Source organism: Anas acuta, chromosome 13 (assembly GCF_963932015.1).
Source record: "Anas acuta chromosome 13, bAnaAcu1.1, whole genome shotgun sequence".
NCBI lineage: Eukaryota > Metazoa > Chordata > Aves > Anseriformes > Anatidae > Anas > Anas acuta.
The window spans coordinates 1,306,651-1,328,906 of record NC_088991.1 but is presented as its reverse complement, the minus strand read 5'-3'; the positions used below and the strand labels follow the sequence as shown (position 1 = coordinate 1,328,906).

At 37.5% G+C, this 22,256-nt stretch overlaps 1 protein-coding gene across 5 annotated transcripts in view; it reads right to left on the bottom strand.

Moving 5' to 3' along the window:
• Positions 1–22,256, bottom strand: part of TENM1 (teneurin transmembrane protein 1) — a 918,746-nt gene that overhangs the window by 210,535 nt on the left and 685,955 nt on the right. For 4 of the 5 annotated variants that reach the window (XM_068696724.1, XM_068696723.1, XM_068696726.1 and 1 more), the window contains one exon: positions 7,169–7,429. The exons of the other annotated variant lie outside the window; for it this stretch is intronic. In XM_068696724.1, the coding sequence (XP_068552825.1) occupies positions 7,169–7,429 (261 nt within the window). The remainder of the gene's footprint in view (positions 1–7,168; positions 7,430–22,256) is intronic. 5 annotated transcript variants of the gene reach the window in all.

Below are 22,256 nucleotides of genomic sequence, written 5' to 3'. Positions count from 1 at the left end.
GTCAGTCAGCGAAAGCAATGAAGACAGTCATTTTAAAAGGCAGAATTTTCCCCACAACACTGACAAACAACAACTCATCATTAGCTAAGTCTCAATACACAAGCAATTTCATAACGGGCTTAAATACCAGGGGCACAAACTCAAGAATTCCATGACAGTGCTTACAGAAGCACCTCACATTATACAAAACAATTCAGATGACTTACACACTTCCTCTGAGACAGGAACATTTCCAGAGGAGCCACTCTGAGGTCAACAAAAGCATCTTACACTCTTAACAAGTCCAGCAAAGGAGTTGCAATGTCGGAGTATATTGACTCCAAAACTGCAAAAAGCATTGCTGTGCTACTGCAGAGATTCATGCACTGCCTTTGACACTGAGTAGGCTTCTTTGAAACAACAGTAGAAGCAAGCAGTATAAATACTATTTAAACACTAAGAGAGAAAAAACACAACAGAAGCAAAAGAAATCTTTCATTAGGGGAGGATCATTGGCCTGTTTCTGTCAAACATCCAAAAGCATCATATATCAAATACCTCACAAGCTACAGCAAACTCTGAAAATGCAAGGAATTTCACAATGGGGCTTTGTATTTTGTGCAAGTTTTGTGGTTGCACAAATCCATTAGGTGTCTAAAATGATCCAACAGTCATCTACAGCCATGATTTTACAGGCAATCCTTGCCACAATAGAAAGGCAAAGTAAAGCACACTAGGAGTGGAAAGGAAAATATTAAATGACACACACACAATGGGATTAAGACTGATGTTTACCTTTATATTTTCAAGGCTACATGCACGTATTTGACCTGACTCTTCTACCTGCAAATTAGTAACTCCATTTCCTAATTGCACCATTGTAAATAGAGAGTGACAGGACAGTAGCTATTAGAAATACTTCAGACAGCCTTTGTTATTACAAGCAAAATTCCTGCACAAAGAATCACATGCTCTTCTCAGAACAGGCATTGTTATTATAATGTAGCTCTTGGTAGTAATTTCCCGGAGAAATGAGAAGGTGAGCGATCAGCCTAATGACTGGCTTGTTTACAAAATACCAGTAAATAATGGCAACATTAATCCCTATGCTCTCCATTTCTTGCATTAAAGTACAGGACTTTTATGAAGAGCTAAATTCAGGTTTAATTTAAACAGGTGTGAATTCACAGTAGGTCTATTGACACACACTATAAATTAAATCAGAACCTTGTCCTTAGTTAAATCCTCCCCATGTCTGAGTAACTACAGTTATCACAGAGCTGCTCTTCTCACACTGCAGCAGCAATTCCAGTATTTCTTTTACTAATTGAGCATCCTTATCCCTTTAACAGACACAAGTATGATACTGAGCATGAAGTGCAAAGAGCTGAGGTGACTTGCCCAAAAGTCAGGTGTCTACCCAGCCATCAAAGTGAAAGACCCACAAAGATTTAGGCAGAGACAAAAGCTCTATTAAATGGGCCACTGCTCCCAAGGTATAAAACAAATACTTGGGTGACTTACACAATATTAATCTTACATGTTTCTATGTCATTAAACTCAGCTTTGATCTGTAGCCTTGCATGGATTTGTAAAGGAAAGTGCGTGTTAATCCAGCTAGAATAGAGGAAATGAATTCTGATCTCATCAGAATTGATCTGTATTGACACCAGTGAAGCTGTGCACGATTTAAGGTGGCATATTTCAAATCAAAACTTAGTCCCAGGACTGAGAATTAGGGACCATCTTACACTTACTGATTCACTGGGTAAACATGGGCAAATACCTCATCGTCAGAGTTCCTCATTTCCCTTTCACTTATACATGGCTAATCTTATTTTGTCTTTGCAGTTTAAAATTATTTAAACAGTTTAAAATTATTGATATTATTAAAGTTTATCACACCAACTAGAATCTGATCCTGGACACTGACGCTGAGAAAGAGCCTTCCCCATAATTTCTGTGGGAAAAAGGAAACATTTTTTTTTTCTTGCTTTGTTTTTAAAAAGACAAGTTTGTTATTAAAAAAATAATAATCCCCTGGCCTCAAGTACTCTAAAGCTATATCCCATGATCAATCTAGTCATATTTCAGCATGTAGTAACACCTTAATTTCTAGCCTGTAAATCTGAAAGACGCTATCGTCAAGTATAGAGAAAGTCAAGGTGTCATAAAATAATGCAGCCACAGGAACTGAACACTCGAAGTCAGAGGGTGCATTTCATGCTACATGAGAAACCAGCACTCTGCTGCTGGTTCTCTCTATTTGAGAGAGAAAGTCTATCTACTTGCATAAACACATTAAGTCTGTTTCAGGAGTAAGCAAAACCAACCACGTTATAGCAATCTGACAACCTGACATATGTTAAAAATTGTGGTGTTGGAGAAATGGCTTGAGTTTCTTACTAGAGTTCAACTGACATGTGGTAAAAAACAAAACCAAAAAAACCACCCTGCTTTACATCTGCACAGACATCCTGTAAAGCAAAACCCAAGAACTGCATAGCCAATTCAGTGGGGAAGAGGATAGAAAATGGACTTGAGTCTTCTTGTCAGCTCACAAGGATGCAGTTCCATGTCATACCATGTAGTTTCAGCTGTATGTTCCAAGACCAGCCTTTTTGTAGATCAGGGTTGTGTCCTCACCTGGACCATACCTTGTACACCAAAAAAAGGAAATAAAAAAAAAGAAAAAAATGTGCCAGCTCAGTATTCTGGCAGACTAAACCACTGAACTGAATGTTCTGATATTCTGCAATGACAGATACCTTTGTTTCATTGAATTGAGGGTAAATGTACTCTTCTTCAATGGAAGAAAATAACTGTTTTTAATATTGTTATTTTGAAGCATTTCTGTCTAAAATTTACATTCACGTACCATAGAGTAGCACTTTTCTGGTTAAAATATAAATATTTATACTATACCAGAGATAAGCAATGATCCCCATGAAATTGGTCGTTCATTACTTGCCATTAATATATATTTTGCTTAGCCTCAGGCAAAGCCTCAGGCAGTTTGTGCACTAATAGGCTATTATTAGTTGCCATTAACGTTGACAACACTAATTTAAATGGGAATGTTGGTTTTTCACACAATCTGTTCAATGCTTTCAGAACAACCAGAATATGTTTAAACAGTGATAATGACAAAAGTCAGTATGTCTATGAAGGAAAATAATCCTCAAATAAATTCTCTTATTTGAGTAGTCAGAAAACATAATAAAGCACACTGATTATGATCAAAGTACATGCAAGAGAAAAGTGACAACCTCTATTTGCTACTTGGAATAAGAAGGCACTATGAACTATATAGGCCAAAGACTAAAAACGAGAATTGTTTGACCCAGTACCTGAAATCTCCTAATGGCACTAGCTATTGGTATAGTATGCTTAAATTTTTCCACTAGATTTGGGTACAAGTTTAGCACATATAACATTTTTAAGTAACCTGGTCATTGTTCACCTTTCTACGTTAGAAATATATATTCTCAGAGTAATAGGCAGCACATGGAGGAGGCACATACCTTGATTACTGACACACGGGGCTTGAAAAAGATTTAAAATAAATGCATCAGGTCATTTTTATAGCTATAGGGATATGGTTTAGTGGGGACTGTTAGCGTTAGGTCAGAGGTTGGACTCGATGATCTTCCAACCTAGAAATTCTGTGATTCTGTGAAAGTTCCTAGTTACACCCACTCAAACCACTGGTCTCACAAAGACCAAGGATTTGAAGTAAGGGTTGTGCTTTGCCTGTTCACCTGTTCTTTAGAACACAATTGCTCTGCAGAACTACAAGTATGTCCATCCAGAATGGTGTAAGTACAGACTTACTGGAATTCTGCACCTCCGGAATAAAAAAATAAAAATAAAAATCTGTCTTTGATGACCTCAGGTAGATTAAAAAAAGAAAAAAGACAATCTCAAGGCAGTGCAGATCAGTTTTTGTCTTGTCTGGAATTTCTATTTATTCAATCTTCCAATTATGTCTGCACAGTAGTAACAGCACTATAGAACAGATCTATGCAAATAACCATTCAATTATCTTATTCTACTACTTTCAGCTCTCAAGCCACACAAGAATTTTGGTTAGTCCATGCTACCTCCTTATATCCTGATCAGCTTAGTCCTTTTAAGAGTCCACCTTGTCCCTTTTAAGTGAGTATGATCTTCGTTCTTAACAGTACTGCAGGTACAGATATATCTTGTGTCGGGTAACATCTGCTAGAGCTTTGAATGAGTAAGAAAAACTCAAGGAATATCTTAACAGAATAAAATTTGAGGAAGTATATTTGTGGATCAATGTAAAGCAAAAAAAATCCCAAGAACAGCTTTACCAGTCTACACATTTGGCTGCCCTAACGTCATCACAGAGAAGCTATTCTGCATTTGTACCAGACATGTGCTCACAGAGCAAAAAAAATAAAACAGCAAAAATCAACAGACCTTTTCAAAATATAGACAGTAGTAGCAATTAGTTTTCTCAAACAATGCAACAACTGTATCTTCCTCATTAATTTTACTTCCATTTCAAATTAACTGTCTTCACATGCCATTTGGATAACCTTTCTAAAGCCAGAATTTCTGAACATCTACTTTTACAGCAATGGCACAGTATCATGCAAACCAGCATTTTGTGAGTTTCCAGCAACTGCTCTAATGTGCTCAACCATTTTCACACCACAGAAGTTGCTGGTTGGCATAAAGAAAGTCTACTTTCATGGCAGTAGCTGACAGGGATAAATGTAGCACTTGTGGCTTTCTGCTAAAGCACTTTGCGCAAATGACTGCATAAAAAGGGAAAGATTTGTCATTTATTACTTCATTTAAGTAGAGATTTAAGAATGTCTGTGCTCAAGGAATGCTTTGTTACTGAGTGCCAACCCAGACGGAAAACACTGCTCTCTGGATCAGAATTTTTGACTGTGAACTTACCTGTGAAGGTCTACACAATATAAATGAATATAGCTTGAAACACTGTCTTCAAATTTATCCACATTAACTTTTAAGACTATAAATATAATTACTCAATTCCATAAGAAGCACTGATGCCCACTCCGTTTTTATCCTGCCCCAAGACAACTAAGATTTCAAATAAGCTTGTGGTCACAGCTCTCTCTTCCAACTTAATTTTGCATTCACTTTTCTCTCCCAACTGCTTAGTTAAATATTATATTCAAATACCTAACCCACAGAATCATTTTAATTAAAAACTTGTTATAAAGCTTACAAAGAACCAAATAGTAAATCTACATGCAGAAACACTACTCTGTTCCATTCTAGGTCATGTAAGAAATGAGTTTAAAGTGATTAAATTCATTCTGTAAGAAAAGCATTTAGAAGAAACCACTCCATTCTTTGCTGATGAAACCTAATGCTTATGTCTCCATCTTAACAACCCTTAACCCATGGATCCTGCAATGCAGGATGAGGAAGGTAACAAAAGCATTTCCTTTACTACCTACAATAATTTTCATCTACAGCAAGATTGACATACTTAGTGCAACTTGTATGGCTAGCAAAACATCATGAATACCCAGCTGCACCATTGCATTCAATGAAATACATAACTTGTATTACATACATAACTTAGTTGTATGCTTAATCCTGATTCATTATGTCAAATTCCCATCCACTTGAAAAATAAATGGCCACGTGCATTTCTTAGTCTGAAGAGCAAAAGCATGCACATTCCTTTCTAAGATAACATTCCCTTTAACCATTTCCATAGTCCAACTGATTTTAGACAGGCCAGATTCAATTCCTTCAACTGTCATCTAAAAATTAAATGCCTTAGGAAAACACAAATAAAACAAACAAACCCCCCTACACAACAAGACTTTACAGAGGATGACTCCTACACAGAATTTTGCAGAAGTAGGATGCTACAAGAAGGCAGGCATCTGCTGATCTTCATGCAAATTGGGGATGCCATCTGAAGATTAACTGGTCCTTGCAACATGATACAATGTGATAACACAGAAAACTTAATCCTCAAATGAGTATTTCATTGAAATTATATATATAATATAAATTATATATATTAAATATATTTCCAGGTTCATATTTAACAAATGTAAACCCCATATTTTAACTACAGAATGGACATTCTGCAGAAGGGACATTCAAGAGAAAACTCTTTGATGTTATTACTTTAGATTCACTATAATATATCACTGTCAACATTGAAGTGCTACCTGCCACTTTCACTGTTTCCCTGATCTCTTAACCAGTAAAAAACAAAGACACAAACCAAACCACACTTATCTAACTGCATTTAACTATTAACATTGTTAACTACTTAGTTAATTACATTAACTACACAGAACCATAGAATATCCTGAGTTGGTAGGGACCCACAAGGATCCTTATGTCCAGTTCCTTATCATCAAGTCCAACTCTGACATGTAGCTGTTAAACAGAAATTGAGAGATGAGCTAAGCTTGTCGATACCAAGATGATAAAATTGTTTACGTATTCTTACTATTACACTTAAGGAAACATTGAGAGCAGATTTTCATTGATTATGATGCATTGAGATAAATAATTTGACTCTTTTCCCCTTGTTACTCAATTTAATACACATTTTGCCCTTCTAAAATATAAGGCAAACAAATAAACAAAAAAATCCCAAAAGAGAATGAATACTTGAAACAAACAAAAAACAAAAAGTACTGCTGACCCAAGAATCCCCCCTCCATATCCAGAGGAACATAGAACAGAGATTTGACAGAGATATGCTCAGCCAGCCCTGTTGATTAAGTCATCTAAGGGCTTAGCCTAACACTGGAAACTTCAGGCTACAACCAGAAGCCAGCACATGCAGGATGGATTGCACACAAAACGTGTGACTTAAACATACTCACAAAGACTTAATTTAGAACCTAATGCATAGGCCACTAAAATAAAGTGATAATCTCCCTGTTGCATAAAAACAGAGAAAATAGGAAAGTAATTGCTCTTTAGAATAATGTATTTTAACAGAAATTTGGTCTCATTTTTTGTCTTATTTTCCATCTACACTATAAACACAATCCAAATACTAAACAATCTTTTCAACTTTCATATAATATATAAACCTAAGGAGGAAGGAGAGAAAAAAAAGAAAAGAAATGAAAAGAAAGAAGAATAAGAAAGTCTCAATGAATTACTACTTCTAATCAGTACATTCAATGTATTTCTTTATTACCATTCTCCCCATCAGACTTCCTTTCGTGGTCAGTGTCAGTCAGGGACAATGCTGAGTTTGCCCGGCTTGACAAACAGGAGCTGTGCTCTGATTTCACCCCCCTCATCCACATCCTCAGGGCGTGATCTGGTGATGCTCCACCTTCGGTTTCAGTTTCCACATCTGAACCCACCTCTAGTGGGTAGCTGTGCTCAGATACACCATGTAAATCTGTTTGGTAGCCAGAGCACAGAATATGGGGAGTCTCACAGAATTCCATGTCTGGAAAAAAAAAACACAAAAAAAAACACAACACAGAAGTGTTTAGGAAAAAGAAAAAAAAAAAAGTGAAAAACAATGTACATTTGGTGTTCTTTAGGAGAATCTGTTTTGAGAATTAATATTGTTAACACCATTAGAACCCTTTTTTGGTCAATGACTCACTCTGCTATCTAATCTACTACGATAACATAATTCTTTAAGAGTGCCATTCTAAAGTATATAATACTGTACTGCAATTGTGTTTTTGTCAGATAGAAATATGTAATTCAAATGTGTACACACCGATAGCAACATATCAATTTACAACTGAAGTGAGTTAATATCAAAACCTTAAAAATACAGATATTTTTGTTTTTTGTCAGAAAGGTAACAGTTTTAAAATTAAATCTCACAAATCAGAAAGCTATCTAACAGGATTTTATGATAAGGAAAGCACAGATAATTTACAAATATAGAATTTACAAAATAATGACAGAAATATTTGGTTAATCACAGAAAGCAAAGAAAGGCTACTTACCATTGACTTGCTCTTTGAGAGTGCTGCCCTTGCATATTCACACCAGTGGGTTTTGGTTCTCCAGTGCTGGTGAACTACAGGAACTTCCTAGAAGAGCCGTGACTACTAGGACTGTACAAGTGCTATCTCATGACACCAAGTGATCAGAGATTTGGGAGAGTTGTACAGTTCTCAATACTTCTGTTATTCTTATTAAACACCACAACTGTAGGGCAATCCAAGGACAAACAGAAGGTGGACAGGAACCATGTGAATATGCAGAGGAAACATTCTCGAAGAACTACAGGTAAGTAAGACGCATTAGCAAATTATAACTTTCCTTTGAGGTGGCCTCTGCATATTCTCACTTGTGAGAATCCAATTACCAATGCAACTCCCAGGGAGTCAGACAAGGAGTTCTAATTAAATAAGGATTACAGAACTGCACTCCCTAATTGAACATCAGACCTGGGATGCCATCTTGAGAGACTAAATACAATATCAGACACATATACAGTATTCTTTCAATTTCTAGAGAAGAAACATCAGAGACAAGGGTCATTGAGAGAGACTGAGGACAAATATTTGCTTCTACTGTCATCCTAACTAAAGACTCAATTTGCCAAACTAATCCACTTACCAGCCAGTGAAAGGATCGGTTATAATTTTAAGCTTACTCTCAGAAATAACTAAAAGCCCTGGTATTTTCTTGAAGGCATTGATCAAAACCTACAAACCAAATGCTAAGATATAACAGACTGAAGTGGCTCAGTTTTCAAGTCATCTACCTCTGTAAACCAAATCTCTTTGTCATATAAATATTCCTGAAGTTCTCTGTTGTGGCAAGAGCCTACATGGGCTGGCTTTGAGCTTGGGCAATTGCAATGTGTTTCCTAGAGAGCAGGGAAAAGGTAGACAGCAAATAGAAAGAAGTGGCCATGGCCTCACTTTCCTGTGCAAGAGCCCTGGAAGATCATCCTGGCTCCCTGGTGTTGCTACTGCAGGGACCAGCCCATTACAGCAGCACTGACCATCACTGCTCCTGCTCCTCTCACACGCCAGGGCAGCCATGGCACCCTCCACGGTACCCTCATCTCTTCTCCAGGCTCACAGGAGGAGGACTTGATATCAGATCTCCACTTGGGAAGCTGCAAAATCGTTCACTAGCTCTGTCTCCAAGTCTTTCAAATGCCTTGAGGTGGGCTCTGAGGTTTGATGGAGATGGCTAGGAGAAAGCAGGTGAGATGTTGGGAGGTGGCTGCATAGTTTCTGCACTAGAGGGAACAGCTGGCACTTGAGCAAGTATCTCTTGATCTATGTCTCCAATGCCATCCTCCTTCATGCTGCCTGGGACCTGTCAAAACTGTCCCTGGGCTGCCTGGCGGAAGGAAGAAGTGTTTCAATGCAGAACTTGGGGATGCAAATGCAAACTGCGCAGTTGGGATGAGACTCTGTGCTGGATGCTGGTTCTCAATCCTCTCCAGATGCCTGCAAGAGAGATTTGAACCCCACTGAGACCCTCTGGAGAAAACTCTCCTTCCCCTGTGGCTAGGACAGTAAACACAAAACATTCAGTCTCCAGAAAAGCCTTGCTTTTCTGAGATTTTTGAAGCTCATTGGGCATTGGAGACATACACAGAGGGCATCTCAGAGCAAGTTACTGGATATAACTAAATGCAGCATTGTTCATATAATGACTTATTTGTAACTCTCATTTTAATTATGTATTATATACATGATGAACTAATTCCACTTGGTTTAATTAGACAGCATGGACCAAACTTTTTTATGACATGAACAGTGCAGATATTGATGCTGGACACAACCATCGCAACTGAATTACACTCCTAAATTTTGCTTTCCTTCTGAGAACATAAATGAATAAAGCCACCTTTATACAAAGTACAGTTCCAAATGATATGTGGTCACTCTTATTTTTCTTGACCAAATCCAGAAAAGGACATGTATATAACCCAAATAAAAACCAACAAAGGTGCTGGACAACTAACCCAGCACCTAGCATCAACGCAATAAAGAGTGAATCCCATAAACAGGCTGATGCTGTTCCACCCTGACAGGACTGAATTGCTCTTTTAAAAGGAGGCTGTGGATGCCACTAGTTCACAAACACTTTCCATTAACAAAAAGTGAGTGAATGCTCCCTTGTAAAATAACTGATTTAAAGTTCCACTTAAATGAGCTGAGCTACTATAAAAAAGTGACAAGAGCTTCACTCCACATGCTGCCCTCTAAATCGTGCTGGCCAGTGGCTGGCACCAGCTTGTCACATGCAGGGGTCACGTCCACATCGTTCACTCAAACAGAAAATTCTGATGGTCAGCACACACTTTAGCAAATAACGTGAAAAGGAGGAATAAATAGATACTGCCATTTAAAGAAGTATATTATCAAAAAAAAAAAAAAAAAAAAAGATTTATCTGCTGAAGTCATACAAAATTCAAAGAAAGTAAATTAGACTAATGCATTTGGACAAGTGTGTTTAAGAAGACCAGCAGGTCTGCAGTGCTTCTCATAAGAACTGGAGGGAAAGTATTCCCAAAGAATTATGGTTTATTGATGTACCTCAAGAATTGTTTATATTGAAAAACACACTTATTTATAACCTCCTTGAATAAGAACCAAAAGAATTAATTACCAGACTTAGTATTCACTCACATTTTGGTCAAGGCCCATACTTCAGAAATAACCTCCACTGGAACAATTCCCTAACACTTATATAATTCTCTCAAAAAGCAGTCTTATTTTCATTTTCAAACTTAGATTTCTGTGAAGCACTACAGCAAAGCAGCTTTCTCAGGTTATGTCTCTCCTTGTCAACTAAATAACAACACATGAAGCACTTTCTGAACCCCCTTCCCCTTCAAAGCCAATTTTTACTTATTTTCAGCAGCAAAGAAACTTTCCTGTAATTGCAAATACTCTGGAAACTTCATGAGCCATGTCAGCTGATGCCAGGCCCTCAGGGAGCAAGGATGCAGGCACTTCCCTCCATGGATGTCCACCAGAGGCAGCCTGCAGTCTACAGTCTTGCCATTTGCAATTGCATATGCCAGTGGGAAAATTCATCACAGTGAATCTCACAAATGCTAATTAGATCACACATATTTAAGAAACACAGAATTTACCCTTCAGTCTGTATGTAAATTCAAAATGTAGCAGCTAGCATTTTCAATATTCAGCTATTTTTTTGGCAGAGAAAAATAAAGTGACTTTTTTATGCTACAACTCATAGCCAACCACAGTCCAACTCAATATACTGCCTTAATAACCTATTCCTTGAGTATACAAGCCTTTGTAGTAACTCCCATGGGCTGCATTTTCTGAAAAGTACTTAGTGTGCCAGGAGTGTCTGGTTTAGCCAGCATATCTAACCTTGTTACCTAAAATACTACACATTTCCACAAGGAGATAAAGTTCAAGTGGATTTATGATAGATTTAGTCTTACCAAAAAGACAGTCACAAGAGAAATGAGGGAACATTAACATGAAATTCAAATTTTTGCATGAACTGTGGAAAGAGGAAAAAAAGGCTTCTGTTACGAATGTATATGGAAGATCATATCAGAATATTAAACTCTTGAGCTTTGTAGCCATTGTAGCTGAACTATTAAAAGCAGGTATTTTATCCCTTACTCTCATTAAGAGAAGTTGATATAAAAAACTAAAAGAAATATAAAAGAAAACAAAGAAAACATAGAGAAATATCAAATATTTTATGAACAGAAAATGGAACGAAGGCTGGGTGCATTACAAAAACTCGTCAACGTTTCAATTTACAGATCCCTTTCTTTCTACTTTTCTACTTTTACAAAACTTAGTTTTCCTGGGGAAAAAAAAAAATCTTCAGAGAGGAGCAGTTAAAGAGAAATTTGACCTCATTGGACAACGGTGCATTTTCTCTTCTTTAAGAAGTTCAAGCTGAAACAAGAATGGTGTAGCTGAACAGGCAGCCAGCTCTAACACTGCTCCTACCAAACAAGAGCTACTGAAAACTTCTGCCTTCTCTCTCCAGATACACCCACCCATTATTTGGGATATTACTACAGCATTAATTTAACTACCAGTAGAGTTAACAACTTAATTGCATTTTCATGCGTATACAAAGCATTTATCCCAGGGCACATTCAGGACAATCTCATTGTCCTTCATACCTGCCAGGCGCACATACCAACAACGTGGGGCTCCGCTCTTCAGTTGAGGATTTCTGCAGACCTTAGTGGACTTGCAGGACTTGTGGAATTTCCACATTGTTTCTGTTTGCCAAGAATATTGCTAATTTTAAAAAAACTAACTAGGGGAGTAGTTATGTTTTTTTTTTTTATTATTATTTTTTTAATAAATAAATATTTAAAATGATAATAATAATAAAAAAAAAACAACTGTTCAAAAAGAGATGAGCACAAATCCTTTCAAATTTTCATACTCCCTTATGGAAAAATGTAATTTAGTATAAATAACAAAATGACAAATAATAATACCTATTTAAAATATTTATTTTATTTATCCGTTTAACTAGAGAAAGAACTTACAGAAAAATGGACAATTATTATAAACTGAAATAGTTTGACCAGTTGCTATTGCATGCCTTATATGAACCCTAATAAAGCCATTTGGATTTATATATTTTAAAAGTCTCTTTGAATATCATTGATTCAGAAATTTATTTTATCCTTAAGTCTTGGTATAGGGTTCTTCTTATTCTGAGAAATCTCCCCACCCAAATGCACACAAAATCAGTTCTCCATGTCGAAATGTACAAATTGCTCTATGTTTGCTAATGCAAAACTATAAAGAAAATTTTGTGCATTAACTTGGGGGGAGCCTGAGTAGCTCCTATATATACTAATTATACAATAGTCATCTGATGTCAGTCTGCCTTTTTTTTCCTTTTTTTTTTTTTTTTTTTTTTTAACACTAGAGGTTATTTGAGAATAGCAGGAATGTCACTCTAGGGAGCAGATCCTATGGGAATAATCTGAACAAAATTGGAAGCAATTCCACACAGGCAAATAATATACATTAACACAAATAGCATCACAGTCACAGAAGTTACCAAGCTAATGTCTGAAGGAGTGACAGTACGAATGCAGGGGAAAAAATACCCCAAACATGCAGTAATTGAGGTTGCTGTATGGCATGGGATTTTCCAGTACTACGTGGTGAATTTCACACTTTGAACTACCACCAATAGTTTAATCAGCAAGTGCATTTCATATGCTTCAAAATAAGAAGTTAAGGCCAGCTACTCGTGGCAAAAGATAGATACGAGGAGGAAGGAGGAGAGGGGAGGAGAAAATAAATCAAACGGGGAAAGAAATTAATGTCCAGTTTTTGAAGCAATACATATGCACCCTCCTAAATGAGAAATTTTGAGGGCTATTGAGCACTCCACTAAATTCAGTGTGTTCAATAGCCCTGAAAATTTCTCATTTCTCACCTCAGCACTACGGTTTACTGGCTGTATACTGGACTTGAGAAGTAAATGTGTAGACATTTTAAGTCTGTTTTATAAAGTCATTCATGTGACATAACCTGCTAGATAACTCAGTGAATGTTTCTTTTTTTTTTTTTTTTTTTTTTCTGTGCATTCACATTTGATTTATTAAAAGTTTCATTTTATTATTATTTTTTCTTGTTTCCATGTTGAGAACATACTACTTTTTTTCCAGGGACAATATTATTTAAGGACATTAAACTTCAGCAACCTTTCATATGAAAATCATTGAGGAAGAAGTAAAAAAATCAAATATTTTGCAAAAGCACTTTACACTGTTTTTTTTTTTTTTTTTTTTGTTTGTTTGTTTTTAAAACCACTTATCACTTGCTACACTATTATCACAGTCCAAAACATTCAGCTGCATTTATTTCAGGAAGAAAATAATCACATAAGTAATCTGCACATAGAAGGTATCATTTGCGTTTTTATGCATATATCAAAGATACAGTATTGCACGCTTTCTTTTACTGTACTTCAACTTTTCCTTACATTCCAAGATCAGGGTAGATGAGGCCCTGAGCAACCTGATCTAGTGGGTGGCGTCCTTGCCTATGGCAGTGGAGTTGGAACTAAATGATCTTTAAGGTCCCTTCCAACCCGAGCCATTCTATGATTTTATGATTCCCTTATCTCTATGGTTTACTTTCTTATATTAATCTCCAGTTACCACCAGAGATACTAGTAAATTAAAAATAAAAGTAATAACAAATAAGGAAGGATTAAAATGGGAATCAGAGTCTGCTATAACACTGAGAAATTTCATGAAATTTGCAGATTAGGCAACTAAGGGATTACAGAAGAAGTTTGCACTTTCACAAAACCCTTAGGCTTGTAAAATTTACGAGAAGGAAAGAAACTATTTCTCAGGTCTTTCCCCAGAGGAAGCAGAGGATGAGGTTCCAAGCCATGCCTCATGGCAAACACCCTTCGAAGTCTCTTCTTCAAACTAATTCTTCAAACATAGAAATAGGGCAGAAGCAGACTGTCAGGAGTAGACTGCACCAATTTTAAAAATGTGCCTGGAGTTCTCAGAGTGGATTTATTTATTTATTCTAAATTACTATTAAAATCCAACATGTATAAGGAAACGTAGTTCTCAAATTTTGCATAGAAATCATCCTAATTTTAGGAAGACATGGACAAACATCCTTTCTTCCAAGAAGAGGAAAATCCTTTTTGTAGACTACTGGAAATCTACAACACTGGAGATCGCGTTTTCAAGAGTAACTAGCAAAACGTCAGAGATAAGGCTTCTAGAGATACAATGTGGATGCAGTAGGTCTCAGTTTAATTTAGAAAGAAACATTATCATTTTCCAATAGATCAGGAATTTAATCCTTCAAGTTCAAATACATCTTAAATATTGCTGGCTAATGCCTTCCCTGTTCTTAAAGTGCAGCTTTATGATGTAAAATACTTCCCTTTACACAGACTCTGTTAAAGAGGAATTTCTATTGCAGGCACTCATAAATATATCTCCTTTAATGAATTTTGGAGTTATAAAACCACAGCAAATGCCAGCAGTTAGCATTTAACCTAAATTTCTGACAAAAGAAACGTACTTAGTCTCAAATAATGACCACACTAACTCTACCCTATTAAAGGCAAGAGGGAAAAAATCTAATTATCACAGACAAGAAAGAACCTCAGCATCATTTGTGAGAATAAATGACGTTCTTGTAATCTAGAGTTGAAATAGATTTTGGAAAAGTTGCCTTACAATACATTCAATTACAATTTCATTTTCCATATGCAAAATTATATTACAAAAGAAAAAAATTTCAAGAAAAAAGATCTGTTGTTTCCAAACGGTGCATTATAAGAGATGCACTTCTATTTTCTTTCAAGAATTTTAAAAAGTCTCCTTGGTTCTAAAATCATTTGTCACTTACAAGTTCTGGCATTTGTGTATGTGTTTAAAGGAAGCAATTCATAATAGATCTTTTCTTCTTGTCATTAAATTTTCAAAATTAAAGCTGGTTATAGTCTTAGTCTGTAGTTTTATTTATTTATTTTTTTACTAAAAAAGAAAAAAGACTTTTATGAAGTACAGCAAAACTATGAATCAAATAATCTAGAAAAAAAAAACCACAAAAATACTAATGTTTCTCTTTGAAAGTTTCATATGAATTAATATTCTTCCTCAAGATTAACAACAGAAAGCGAAGCAGTGGAGTACTGATAGCTTTAGTCCTGTCTACTTATAACTTACCAGGCATAGATAAGGCAGTGGTTCCAGCTTGGAAGCCTCTTTCTCATTTAAGAGAAGATTGACGGACAATTTTTTTTTTACCAGAGTATAAATTGTATACTACCAATTTTTAATGTGAAATTATCCTCAGATTGTTGCTACATATCTACAAACTTCTGGAATTTCTGAACACAATTACATTTAAAGCAGAATCACTTTCATTCAAATATCAATCTTAGAGATTTCATGATAGGTATTGTTTTCTAATATGTTGAGGGATTTCTTGAAACAGCAAAAATCCCATGGCTTGCTGTAGCTGAGCAAACCAAGCTACCAGGGCAACTATGAGAAGTTCCCATGACAGCGTTCCCACATCGCCCAATTGAGGAATTCAGAAAAATATTGTTACCAGTAGCTGGCTTCAAGGACAAGGTCTATGTGACTGCTAAACACAAGGGGTTGTTTTCTTGCAGGTGGGGTTGTTTTCTTGCAGTTGTTTGTCTGAGTGCTTTTGACCAATAATCTTGTGTGAAACACTGTCCACCCCTGTTAAGTTCTCTATAAAAGTTAGGCTATTCGGGCAATAAAATGGAGCATGATCTGACTCTACTGTGTGTCTGTCGTGCTTTCGGCCGTGCTTCCTGCAACACTAATAGAACTCAGGATGGAAATATGAAATTAATTTCTACCAACAGTTTTTATTTTGGTTTGTAAAATATTTTTAAAATACATGTTTTGTTTCTAAAAGTATTGAATTTGTTTTCTTTTAAAATTCTAGAAGAACCATTGACATGAGTGAATACCAAAGCTTTTTTTGAATATAAAACTGCAGGTATCTGTACAATTTTAATTGGCTTAGAAAGTGTTAGATGACAATATATTAAAAACAAACAAAGCACATCATAATTGAATTCATTTACATTACTGTAAATCTAGAAAAATTGTCTATGATGCCAGTGGGTCACATAAAGAAGACAGTATGTGGGCACAGGTCAGCACAACTTTCTCACCTTGACTTCCACCAAAAGGTACGGAGGTCTACCGTCACTTAAAATTTGCTTAAAAGAGAATCTATCACCCATTGTCCTTTTAAGTTAGAGGTCTGACAGTGCCCAGAGGCAGGCTGGAGTGGAGGAAGGTGGTTTGTGTCACCCTGGGTCACCCAGCAAACACACCTAAGAGTTATTTCAGGTCTGAAACAACACAAACGGGAGCCAGGCTTCTGTAGGACTTTCATCCACTGACAAAGTTCACATTCCAACTCTTGAATCTTTAAAAACCCTGAAAATTAGGAAGAAGTATTTGCAGTATTTGCAATAGAGTATTTGCAATTTGAATATTTGCAATTACAGTAAGCATCTGGAGGCAGAATCGCTTGAAAGGAATGGGTGAGGCGTAAAGCTCTCCCCAGGCTCTGCATTCAGCAGACAAAAAATAGGAGATGGTCACTGCTGTCACAGTCCTGCCACCACAGGAACAGGAGAAACAGAGGAGCAATAGCTCCTATCGCCCTAACCCAAACCAACAACCCTCTGACAGGATTAGCATATGTATCCTTTCCTTCTTGTTGTGAATCTGCTGGTAATTCAGGGCAGAGAATTTACCAACAGATCAGAAATGAAAAAGCTGCTAGTGAGAGAGAAAAGACAGCATCAGGACAGCTTTGTAAATCTTGACAGACACTTGCTGGCTCTGAAAGGTGAACTATTTGTCGTGATTTTTGAGAAGTCAAGAAACGTAACAAACCAAAACAAGTATTACATAGCTCTTTAGAGATGTAAATATTTGTCTCTTTCTGATTAGATTGGTAAAAGCTTGACAAACTCCAGCCCGCAAGCTTCCAGCATCACCAAGTGTGCTGGTCAGAGGACTTGCTACCAACCAGCCCCTTCATACCTTAGGAATCAGCAGCGTAAGTGCTGTAAGCTGAAAGTACATCCAATTCCTCTCTCAAGCTCCCACAGCTGAAAAGACTGTCAAATGGTGACAAAATTTGAAATTTTCATCCATCCTTTTTTTGGTGGAATGTCAAAGATTGGCAGAAAAATATACCTAATTTTGTACTTCTTTCTCTTTATATATATAAATACACATGAGTGTGAAATATTACATATACATAAATACTGACACAGAACTATTTAAATATAGAATTGTACAACCTTAAAATAACTAAACTTGAAAGGATTTTAGGCAGCCTGTTCCCATTCTCAGAGCTAGGCCAAGTTAGATCAGGTTGCTCAGTGCCTTCAATGAAGAGTATCAGAGCACAACAAAGCATTTTAAAACCATCTCCTAGGTGAGGTTTTCAAGAGACAGCAGGTTATGCTCTAACAATAAACCTAGAAATCCAACCTTCTTTTCATGATTTTGAAAATCCAATCCACACTGATTCATTTTTCACTGTTAAAATATCCCATTTCCCTGTACATTCAATAACAGTTTTTAACGTGTGATCACCTTTTCCACTAAAAATCAACACAAACTGTGAGACACTTCCTACTTCAGAGTTTAGGACAGTGAAACTTTGAACTATTTAGGATTACAAGTGCACACATTTGCACTTTCCCCCCTTTTTTCCAGATCTTTGAAAAATTTACTTGTGGTGTAGATGATCTCAACACATGAACATCTACTAGGGATGCAGTATACATGTATACCTTAATTTAGATTAAACAATTAAGGAACATTTAGACCAACAAATACACTCTTCTGATTAATCCTGAAACAGGAAAGGGAGAAAGCGTGCATGCAAGCTCTTCAGTACTTCCATTCAAGTCCAATTACATCTGGCTGCCAAACTGACATCGATGAGAACATATGAAAGACAACTTGGCACATCCGTTGCATTTGATTAGCCAACTGGGGATACAGATTGTCAGTCAAATAACCCCACTTTCCCCAAAAACCTCGAGAGGTTTGTCATCAAATGTTCCATGTGATCAAGAAATGGGAGATTAAAATCCCTTCAAAAAAAATTCTGACCATTTCTGCTCCCTTCTTTTTTCAAGCGTTCAGTTTACCGTAGGGATTTCAATAACAGCAGTCAGATGTGAAGGTCAGCTATGCTGCAGTTTAAAACAATTTAATGGAAATAATTGTTTTTGCATATCTCATTTTAATAGGCATGATCACAGAAACCATTTTCCAACTATTTAACACATATCCCTCCCCAAGATATCCCTCCAAGATTTTTCTAATATTTCCAGATATTATTTCTTTACACTACATTCCATTAATAAGTTACTTAACTTTAAATGAATCATATTCTCATATTAAGATGGAATAAGGTATCCCAGCTGAAAATGGTGCAGTCATTGCAGGCGTGCATGCCCAGAAAATACACTGTGGTAATCCAGCTTAAATATCACCCAGCATCATTACTATTTCAGTTAAATAAACTGTTCTTAAAACATATTTCACCCTAAAATGCACATCGTGGTTACAAAGAAAAGATGAAAATCTCAGCCATTTATGCCAACATAATAAAGCTCCTAAGCACAGGATCTACAAAATTCAGGGTTGTTAAAGTGGAGAAATTGATTACAGAAGGGAACAGCGTACCTCCAATAACATTTTCCAAAATTATTCCAATAGCATTTGTCTTTATGCTGTTAAGCTATTTAAATAGGTACTACAAGATGCCCAATTCCCTGTATATTAGGAGGGATTCTAATTCTGCAGGAGGATCTGGATAGGCTGGACTGATGGGGTGAGGCCAACTGTATGAAGTTCAACACGGCCAAGTGCTGGGTCCTGCGCCTGGGGCGCAATAACCCCAAGCAGAGCTACAGGCTGGGAGATGAGTGGTTGGAGAGCTGCCTGGCAGAGAAGGACCTGGGAGTGATGGTGGACAGTCGGCTGAATATGAGCCAGCAGCGTGCTCAGGTGGCCAAGAAGGCCAACGGCATCCTGGCTTGTATCAGAAGCAGTGTGGCCAGCAGGGCTAGGGAAGTGATTGTCCCCCTGTACTTGGCTCTGGTGGGGCCGCACCTCGAGTACTGTGTTCAGTTTTGGGCCCCTCGCTACAAGAAGGACATCGAGGTGCTCAAGAGAGTCCAGAGAAGGGTGAAAAAGCTGGTGAGTGGTCTGGAGAACAAGTCCGACAAGGAGCGGCTGAGAGAGCTGGGCTTGTTCAGCCTGAAGAAGAGGCTCAGGGGCGACCTTATCCCACTCTACAGGTACCTTAAAGGAGGCTGTAGTGAGGTGGGGGTTGGTCGATTCTCCCACGTGCCTGGTGACAGGACGAGGGGGAATGGGCTAAAGTTGCACCAGGGGAAGTTTAGCTTGGATATTAGGAAGAACTTCTTTACTGAAAGGGTTGTTAGGCATTGGAATGGGCTGCCCAGGGAAGTGGTTCACTCACCATCCCTGGAGGTCTTTAAAAGACGTTTAGATGTAGAGCTCAGTGATATGGTTTAGTGGAGGACTGGTTAGTGTTAGGTCAGAGGTTGGACTAGGTGATCTTGACGGTCTCTTCCAACCTAGATGATTCTGTGATTCTGTGAATATTTGTTTAGAATACCAAGATCTGTTTTCATCTCATTTTTCACCTCAAGATTTGTAGAGCTCCAAAAGAGCGAATAAGTACCATCATTCCTGTACTGTGCCAAAGGGAATAAAGGATGAGAAGAATTTCAATGCACACCAAATCAAAAGACCTTGGTACATTTTCACAAAGTTTGATGAAGTGCTGCAAGTCTCTGCCATCTGTCACCAAAAACATATCCAAGCTTTGGGAACAATGCCACTGCACTTAGAAATACCTCCAGTGTTTTTATGGGGGTAGGAGCACTAGGCTGCATTTTTCCTAGCTCTAGACCTCATCAATTCCCTTGCCCTTTCTTAACATAAGTTCCTATTGTTTTGATATACTAAACGGTTTATTTGGGCATATAACGCTCGTTTTAGCAGTTATTCTAATCGCTGACTTTGAAAACACCAGCCCGGGGTTTAACCACATAGCATCTTTACCTTTCACAGAGACACAGCCATCTATCTAATTGATACCTAGCAACTAACAAGCCACTGACAGGTAAGCATTAAAATGTGATTGCTCTCCTTTGAAAATGAGCAGGTAAGCACCTGCTCTTTCTAATGCAAATCGCAGATAATGTTGCCTATCCAGGAGTAAAACAAAGTCCCCGTTATCAGCAAATAAATGGGCACATTCGTATTGCTGATGTCTATGAATGGCTGGGAGGCTGGCTCCCTAACATGGGAGAGCTAGAAGCTGGTAACTAAACAACCTTGTTGGACAAATCTCCCCAAAAAAATGTAAATTAGAAAATGAAATTATTTGTTTAGGTCTTAACGGGCCGAAAAGTACAGGAGGAACAACCCACAGTATTAGCGTTCTGCATAGACAGAGCTTCTAAAGCAGCATCTGCCTTTGAGACTGACCCCTTTTGGGTGGAACACAAAATGCACACCAGTGGCCTCCATCCCTTGTGCTCTGCTCTCAGGGCCCCACAGCTCAGCAGGGGGAAGCAAAGTCTGTGCACCACAGCTCCTGGTTCTGCAAAGCTGCTGCCTGATTGATGAGCTTGGGAGAGCTGAAGGTAGGAGCCTCCCCAGCAGCTGACAGTACTCTGTCAGCCCAGGGAAAGTGAACGAAACCAAGAGTGAGATAGCTCACTACCAGATTAGCCTACAGCAGCCCTGGAAAGTCTTCCATGCCCTGAAGGTAGGCTTGCCACAGGCAGATAAGCAAAGCTCAAGTTCAGTACTGCTGGAAACGCTTTGTGTCTCCTTATTAAAAAATTCACACAGTTGGAGGTGAACTAATTGAGGTGGTGGAGACAGTAACACAGAAGGCATTTAAAATGTAATTAAGCCATGATCAGAAAAGGGACACAGAAGGGAGAAAGCACTCAAAATAGAGACTCCAGGGAATACCGGATTCAAGCACAAATGAGAGCAATTGTGTATTGAACCACAAAGACATTTCCATATACAGGTATACAGGGAAGTAAAAAAAAAAAAAAAAAAAGGAAATGTGCAGTCATTTTAGATAAACTTCATTAGCTTTAATGTGCCCCATAGAGACAGGTGTTCTGACTTGAAAAGGGCCCTATCCTGCACCTGAGGGATTCTGAACCACACAGGGGATCGCAGAAGAACACTGCAGGATCAGAGTCTTGATTCGTTTGGCTTCATTCTTTAGAAGCGTGCTTTGCTTTAGTTCTGCTTTTTGCTGCTCTGGAAGGATTGCAGCAGCTGCTGTTTCATATTGTGAAATGCACAGCTCATGTGTATACCTACTATATAAAGGAGGGGAAAACAAACAAAAAGAAGAGTAAAAATGTGTAATTATAAATATTACAGTTTTGACCTCAGACATACAACAAGCATTCCTTTTATGACAAAATCTGCAGAATAGAGAGGCTTAAAGTGAAAGCCTACAGAATTTAGTCCCTATTTCCCTTCAGCCTTAGCTGTTTTACAGAAATAAATGCATCGGAAAAAACACAAACTACTACCTAGCCTTGTAACAAGAAAGGAAATGCTTAAACATCCTTTTGTACAAAGCTTTCTGTTATCTAACAGTTTTATGTTTAAATAGACCTTAAAGCCCTTTTCCTTTGCTTTTTCCTAATAAATTTGTTTCATGCAAACCTCCTGA